At 56.4% G+C, this 7,501-nt stretch overlaps 1 protein-coding gene across 1 annotated transcript; it reads right to left on the reverse strand.

Annotated features, from left to right (window-relative positions):
- Window positions 1–3,216: 3,216 nt before the first annotated feature.
- Window positions 3,217–7,501, reverse strand: LOC140681566 (uncharacterized). The gene is made up of 4 exons (XM_072921496.1): window positions 7,390–7,501; window positions 7,262–7,295; window positions 5,653–5,688; window positions 3,217–5,182 (listed from the first exon to the last, which is right to left on the reverse strand). The coding sequence occupies exons 1-4, from the start codon at window positions 7,484–7,486 to the stop codon at window positions 3,685–3,687; spliced, it is 1,665 nt and encodes a 554-aa protein (XP_072777597.1). The 5' UTR covers window positions 7,487–7,501; the 3' UTR covers window positions 3,217–3,684.

Below are 7,501 nucleotides of genomic sequence, written 5' to 3' on the forward strand. Positions count from 1 at the left end.
CCTGGTCTCCGCCTTGATCCCTGCCCCTGAGTTCCTCCTCTTGACTCAGCCCTGTTTCATCATCAACTCCGCCTGCCTCCTCAGGTGTCTCCCCGCCTCCCGAGGGACCTGGGAGGGTCACTTCCTGGTTTGCCTCACTCCGCGGGACCGCCGAGCTGCTAACATCCGCTGCTTGCGAGCACACTTCCGCTCCGGGCGCGGCCACATTTTTGCTTTGTCTCGCGCCGGCCAGCCCTGCACCACCTGGCTCTGCGTTTCCCTCCAAACGAGCGACATCTCTGACAGAGGGGCTGACTGGAGCTTTCTGCCCTCGCACTGGCCGCATATTACAAACATTAAAGAATTTTTCAACCCGAGATGACTTTTGAGCTTCTGTCTGTTCTGATGTGGGTTGCTCAAATGCCTGAACCGCGGCTTCCGCTGCTTTTTTCTCCACAGGCATGCTTTGCAGGGTATGTAAAACTTTCTTCCAAATGCCTCCATGCTCCAACAGTGTTTTCTTGTCTTTTCCGCCCTCTATCACTGCGTCCCAAAGCAGCTGCCCCAACTCTTGCCATTCGGTTTCACTAAAAATCAGCGAAGGCTTTTGCAGCTTGCCTTTGCTTCTTGCCCACAGGACCAACTGTTCTAAATCGGCTTCTTTAACTTTTTCAGCTCTCTCTGAGAGAATATGAAAGAGAAGCCGCACTGAAGCCTGCAGATCCCCATCCATGGTGAACTTTCACCCTCTCTTTCTGTCCGCGGCTTACCTCCAAGCCTCCGCGGGTTGCTTCGCTCTCGCTTTTCTTCGGCAAGGCAGCAACTCCGCTCCAGCTTTCTGGCCCCAGCCATGTCCACACCCGCCGTTCGGGTCCCTTGTGAACGCCGAGGTCTTCCCACTGCTCCAACGGACTCTCGCAAACAAACAACAATGCGAAGAGTCTTTTTCCCCCATTGGGAAAATGGCCCAATTCGGAGTTCTCCTCCGTTTCCACTCGATCCCCGTTCACAAAAAGTGAATTTAGGATCCCGGCCCCGTCACCATGAGGCGATTTGGACCTGAATTTTCGTCGCGCGACTCAAACTCGACTGCCCGTTACTCTAAAAGTAATTTGGCAGCCTTTTTGGAGCCTCCTGAGTCCCTGGTCGGGCGCCACTAAAAGCCAGGGAATCTCAGAAACATGGAAAGCTGGACAAGACAAACGCAGGTCTGAACCAATGTGGTTAATCAAGCGTTCTCCCTTTATTCAAGATAAGGTGGTAGTTTATATAAGCTTCCACATAGTTTACAAAAACAAAGACACTCTGATTGCCAAACTAATATTGTTTACCTTTTCCTTAAAACGGCCTACACCTTACACTATAAAACCTATACTAATTCACACCCAAACAACCCAGTGGTCCCCATCACACCTTAAGACTATTTCTATCTGCACCACAAACTCTGAATTTCTAACTGCGTCAGAGGCTTGAAGGCCTCACCAGGCCTAAATCTGAGGCCTAGACTGGAGTAGCTCAAATTTCATAACTCATGTCCTCTTTCTCTCAAAAATGCTGCAACAGATCCCAGTCCATCTTTTATCCCAGACTATATTTGATCCCAGTCCCTATTTTATCCCAGTCCCTCTTTGATCCCAGTCCATATTTGATCCCAGTCCCTAGTTGATCCCAGTCCATATTTGATCCCCGTCCCCATTTTATCCCAGACTATATTTGATCCCAGTCCGTATTTGATCCCAGTCCCTAGTTGATCCCAGTCCATACTGCGAGGACGCTGGACTCCAGGACGCTTTGGGTGGATGGAGACGAGAGATTTCTGGAGGCTGCCCTTAGAATATCTGGTTTATTAGAGAGGGTGAAAGGCCCTGCTTGGAGTCACCAGACCTGACCCGTGGCAGGCCCGAGGGCGTGGGGGAAGGGAGAGGCAAGGGGTAGAGGGAGATAAGAGAGGATCCCAAGAGGATGTTCCAGGAGAGGGGCAGTTCCAAGAGAACAGAAGTTCCAAGAGAGCATCTGGCTCCTCAGGGACTCCTTGTCAGGGGCTTCAAGGTGAGCTGGAACAAGACTCAGGCCAATGGGGTCACAGACCCCTGATGCTTCAGGGGAGGGTTTCAAGTGTGGGATGAACCATACATTGGGGTGAGATCCAACAGTCCATTTGACCCTTGGACCTACCTGTAGGTAAGGGCATTGTTCAACCAGAAGGGGGGATTGTCTTCATCCTGGCTGTACGATTGTGTTCTACTTTTCGAGTAACTACGGTTTGGTATGTCACAACTTGTTACCATCTCAGTCTCTCTAAACCTTTTGCCAGACAGTCATATTTATAAGGCTTTCCTATTTGAGCTTTCCCAATACATATGATCCCAGGCCATATGATCCCAGTCCATATCTGACCCCAGTCCCAATTTTATCCCAGTCTATATTTGATCCCAGTCCATAGGATCCCAATCCACATCTGATCCCAGTCTCTATTTGAACACAGTCCGTAGTTGATCCAGGTCTCCAGTTGATCCAAGTCCATATGATCTCAGTCCCAATTTGATCCCAGTCTGTAGGATCCCAGTCCCTATTTTATCCGAGTCCCTTGTTGATACCAGTCCATAGGATCCCAGTCCATATTTGATCCTTGTCCGTATTTGATCCCAGTTCAGTTCATTCCAGTCTGTAGGGCCCCAGTCCCTAATTTATCCCAGTCCTTAGTTGATCCTAGACCACAGGATCTCAGTGCATATTTGATCCCAATCTCTCGTTGATCCCAGTCTATATGGCCCTGCACACATTCCAGAGGTCTGGAATTTCAGCTCCCAGCCAGGAAAAGACATTCCCTTTGCCCTCGAAGGCAGAGCTCTTGAGAAGGGGCTGAAAGCCAAGTGGAGCAAAATCCTACAGAGACATTTCACTGCTGGCCTCCATAACTTTAGCTCCAGGACTAAGAAATAAAATAATAATTGGGAAAAAAAATAATTAAAAAATCAGGGGTGGGTCACTGGGGGCAGAGGGGGAAATTAAATTAGAGGAGGATTCAATTAAATCAGGGAAGGATCTTTGGTGGTCCCTGAGGAAATTAAATTGGGGGAGGGTCTTTGGAGGTCCCTGGCTCAAGGGAGACACGGAGAGAGAAACAGAGCAGGCAAAGAGAGGTGGGAGGGAAAGGAGGACACAAACACAATCAGCTGAGAAGGTGGTGCCCTGAAAAACAGAACTGCCACAGACTGGGAATGAACGGCAAAGAAATCAGTAAGTCTGTAAGTTTTATTTGCTATCAAATACATCCCAGCCACCCAGCCCCACACAATCCCCATCCCACCGCTCCAAACTGGGATCCCACTTCTCCCGATCTCCTCCCAAACCCATCTCACCCTGGCAGCTGTGGATTCGAGTGAGTTTGGTGTGGGATTGGGTTTTTTTGAGGTGGGAACAAGCAATCTGAAGAGGGATTGAGCCTCTGTGGGTTAAAATTCATTTGTTTTCAGTGGGATGTGAGTGGTTTTAAGGTTAAACATCCATCCCTCTTGGCTTTTGGAGCGCAGAGAGATTGAGAAGAGAAAAAAATTAAGGTCAACACTAAAGGAGAAGCAGCCAGGTGTGTTCCCAACATGGATCACAGGGAATGTGGGTCACCAGGGCTGTGCCCAATGTGGGTCCTCCAGTGGGGGATGGAGTTTAGCTCTTCTCGCACTCGGGGCACTCGCAGGGCTTCCCTTACCGGTGCCTCTCTTGGTGTCGGGTCAAGTGAGAGTTCCTTGAGAATCTCTTCCAACACTCCCCACACTCATAGGGCCTCTCCCCAGTGTGGATGCGGCGATGCTGGATGAGGGTGGAGTTGAGCCTGAATCCCTTCCCGCAGTCGGGGCAGCAGAAGGGCCTCTCCTCCGTGTGACTCCGATAGTGCTGGAGGAGACAGGAGCTGGTCTGAAACCCCTTCCCACACTCAGAACACTCGTAGGGCCTCTCCCCAGTGTGGATCCTCTGGTGCATGATCAGGTGGGAGCTCTGGCTGAAGCTCTTCCCACACTCCCCACACTCGTAGGGCCTCTCACCAGTGTGGATGCGCTGGTGCCTGAGGAGGTGGTAGTTCTGCCTGAATCCCTTCCCGCAGTTGGGGCAGCAGAAGGGCCTCTCCTCCGTGTGAACCCGATAGTGCTGGAGGAGACAGGAGCTGGTCTGAAACCCCTTCCCACATCTGGAACACTCGTAGGGCCTCTCCCCAGTGTGGGTCCTCTGGTGCTTGATCAGGCAAGACCTGTGTCTGAAGCTCTTCCCACACTTCCCACACTCGTAGGGCCTCTCCCCAGTGTGGATGCGGCGATGCTGGATGAGAGTGGCGTTGTCCCTGAATCCCTTCCCACACTCAGAACACTCGTAGGGCCTCTCCCCAGTGTGGATCCTCTGGTGCATTATCAGGTTGGAGCCCCGGCTGAAGCTCTTCCCACACTCCCCACACTCGTAGGGCCTCTCCCCACTGTGGATGCGCCGGTGCGTGATGAGGTGGGAGTTCTTCCTGAATCCCTTCCCGCAGTCGGGGCAGTGGAAGCACCTCTCCTCTGTGTGAACCCGATAGTGCTTGAGGAGATGGGAGCTGGTCTGAAACCCCTTCCCACACTCAGAACACTCGTAGGGCCTCTCCCCAGTGTGGATGCGCCGGTGCGTGATGAGGACCGAGTTGTACTTGAAGCCCTTCCCGCAGTCGGGGCAGCGGAAGGGCCTCTCCTCTGTGTGAACCCGATAGTGCAGGAGGACACGGGAGCTGGTCTGAAACCTCTTCCCACACTCCCAACACTCGTAGGGCCTCTCCCCACTGTGGGTCCTCTGGTGCACGATCAGTTCGGATCTCCTCCTGAAGCTCTTCCCACACTCCGAGCACTTGTGGGGCTTCTCCCCATCATGGAGCTGCTCAGGGACCCCCAGCTCCGAGCTCTGGCTCCATCTCCGGCCGCCTCCCCGGCCCAGGGTGGGTCTTTCCCCCTCAGATCCCCGTGATCTGCCTTTGCAGCCCCTCCTCGTGCGGGATCTCCGGGGCTTTTCCTCCCCGTCGGGTTCCTGTGCTGTGGAGCCGCTCAAAACGGCCTCTTCCACCAGGTTCTGCCGCGGGGATTTGTCCTCCCTGCTCTCCATCCTCAGCTCCTGCCCTGGGGGAGGAAGGACAAGGAGAGGCTCTTCCTCTTCCTCACAGCCTCCCAGGGGCTGGGAATGGGAAATCCTGGTTTGGGGAAAACAAGGGATGAGCACGTTGAGTTGGAAGCTCCCTCTGTCCCAGTCCATCCCTAGAAGTCTCTGGCCACCTGGGCTCCATAAAAACCTCCCAAACACCGAGATCCAGCCCTGAAAAAGCCTCCCAGGAGTTCCCCGTCCCTGCTCCTTCCCCTTTGCTGTTCGGGGCTCCCCCCTGTCCCAGCTGCTGGGGTCACGCTTGGACTGGGGGTCCCCCTTCTCCTCACTGCCTGCCCTCCCCATGCTGCCGGGAGTCCCAGCAATCCCAAAAGCTCCCCCCTCTTGGCTCTCCCCATTCAGGGGTGCCGGGGCTGTTTGGGCTCCCGGGGCTCCAAGGAGTCCCCCCAAGGGGCCTTTTCCGCTCCGCTTCGCAGTACTTCCTTCTCCATACATCTCCCCAAAAAACCCAACCCAGGCACCCCCCAGGAGACCTGGCCCGAGCTCCCCCTCCCCGCTCACCTGTGGGATGGGGGGCGATGATCCCACAGGTGGGGGCTGCGAATTCAGGCAGGGCTCGACCGCGTGATTCTCTCTGCTCTGCTCCATCCGCTTTGTCCCTCCTCTTCCTCTTCCTGCCGCCCCTCCTCTTCCATCCCTCCTCCTCCTCCTCTTCCTTCTCCCTAAGCCCACCTCCCGCTCCTCCTCCATCCCTGCCCTTCTCTCCCTGCCCTTCCTTCCCCCTCCTCCTGCTCTCTAACCCCACTGCCTTCTGCTCCCTCATCCCTCATCTTCCATCGCTCCTCCTCCTCCTCCTGTGTCCCGTCCCCACCTCCTTCTCCTATTCCATGCTTCCCCTTCCATCCCCCCTCCTCCTCCTCCTCCTCCTCTTCGTTATCCCCACCTCCTTCTCCTCTTCCATCCCTCCCCTTCCATACCCCCTCCTCCTCCCCCTCCCCATCCCCACCTCCCGCTCCTCCTTCATCCCTGCCCTTCCCTCCCTCCTCCTCCTCCCCCAGGAGCAGCGACACCCTCGGTTCCCGTTCCCGCAGCCCCGGCAGCCCGCGGCAGGAGCGGGGATGGAGCCGGGACAGGTCGGGACGGGCAGCGCGGGGCTCTCGGCTGCTCCCAGCCGCTGTTCCGGGGGGGAACCCGGCCCGGGCCAAAGGAGAGGCAAACTGGGGAAACTGGGGGCTGCACATCCAAACTGGGGCTGCCTGGGGACCCTGCCTGGGCACTGCCGGCCCTTGGGGCTCTTCTCAGGAGATCAGGAGGGGGGAACGCAGAGAGGGCTCGGGGATGCCAGGAGTGGCTGCACTGGGAGGGACTGGGCTCTGCTGGGACCCTACTGGGACGGACTGGGACTGTTCTGGCTTTGTCCTGACACCATACTGGGATCATACTAGGAGGGACTTGGATGGAACTGGTTAGTACTGGGATGAACTGGGATGGACTGGGAGATTACTGGTTTGGGGTTTGGGGTTACTGGGAGGGGATTGGGAGGTACTGGGATGGACTGGGACATTACTGGTTTGCACTGGGATGAACTGGGTGGGACTGGGAGGGACTGGGATGAACTGGGAATGGGGTTTGGGGTTACTTGGATGAACTGGGAGTTACTGGTTTGGGTTTTAGCGTTACTGGGAGGGGATTGGGATGAACTGGGAGTTACTGGTTTGGGGTTTGGGGTTACTGGGAGGGGATTGGGATGGACTGGGATGAACTGGGAGTTACTGGGATGGACTGGGGCCATACTGGGATGAACTGGGAGGGACTGGGAAGCCAAACTGGGCAAACTGGGAGAGACTGGGAAGCCAAAGTGGGCAAACTGGGAGGGACTGGGATCGTACTGGGAGGGACTGGGAATGGGAACTGAGCAAGCTGGGAGTTACTGGGAGGGAACCGGGAGGTTACTGGGATGAACTGGGAGTTACTGGAACGTTACTGGGATGGACTGGGAGGGGATTTGGGCTCACTGGGATGAACTGGGGCCATACTGGGTCGTTACTGGTTTGAACTGGGAGGAACTGGGAGCTCCGGGGGGGGGGCGGGGGCGGGGCTCGCTCCGGGCCGGTTCCATTCCCACCCGCGGGGGGGTGGGGGGGGGGGGGGGAAGGAGCCGTTCCCTCACCATTTCCTCAGCTGGGCGCGGCGTGCTGCGGGACCTGCGGGCGGCAGCGGAGCTCGGGGCGGATCCCGGCGCTGATCCCGGTGATCCCGGCGGGATCCGCTCCTCCTTTCCCCGATCCCGGCACCCACCGGAGCGGCGGCTGTGGCGGGCGCTGCCGGGAATGGCGGCGGCTGTGGCGGGCGCGGGGCATGCCGGGATACACCGAGGCAAACGGCGTGGCGCCATGTTGTCGCGCCGCGC

Source organism: Taeniopygia guttata, chromosome 37, assembly GCF_048771995.1.
Source record: "Taeniopygia guttata chromosome 37, bTaeGut7.mat, whole genome shotgun sequence".
In the NCBI taxonomy this organism is placed as follows: Eukaryota; Metazoa; Chordata; class Aves; order Passeriformes; family Estrildidae; genus Taeniopygia; species Taeniopygia guttata.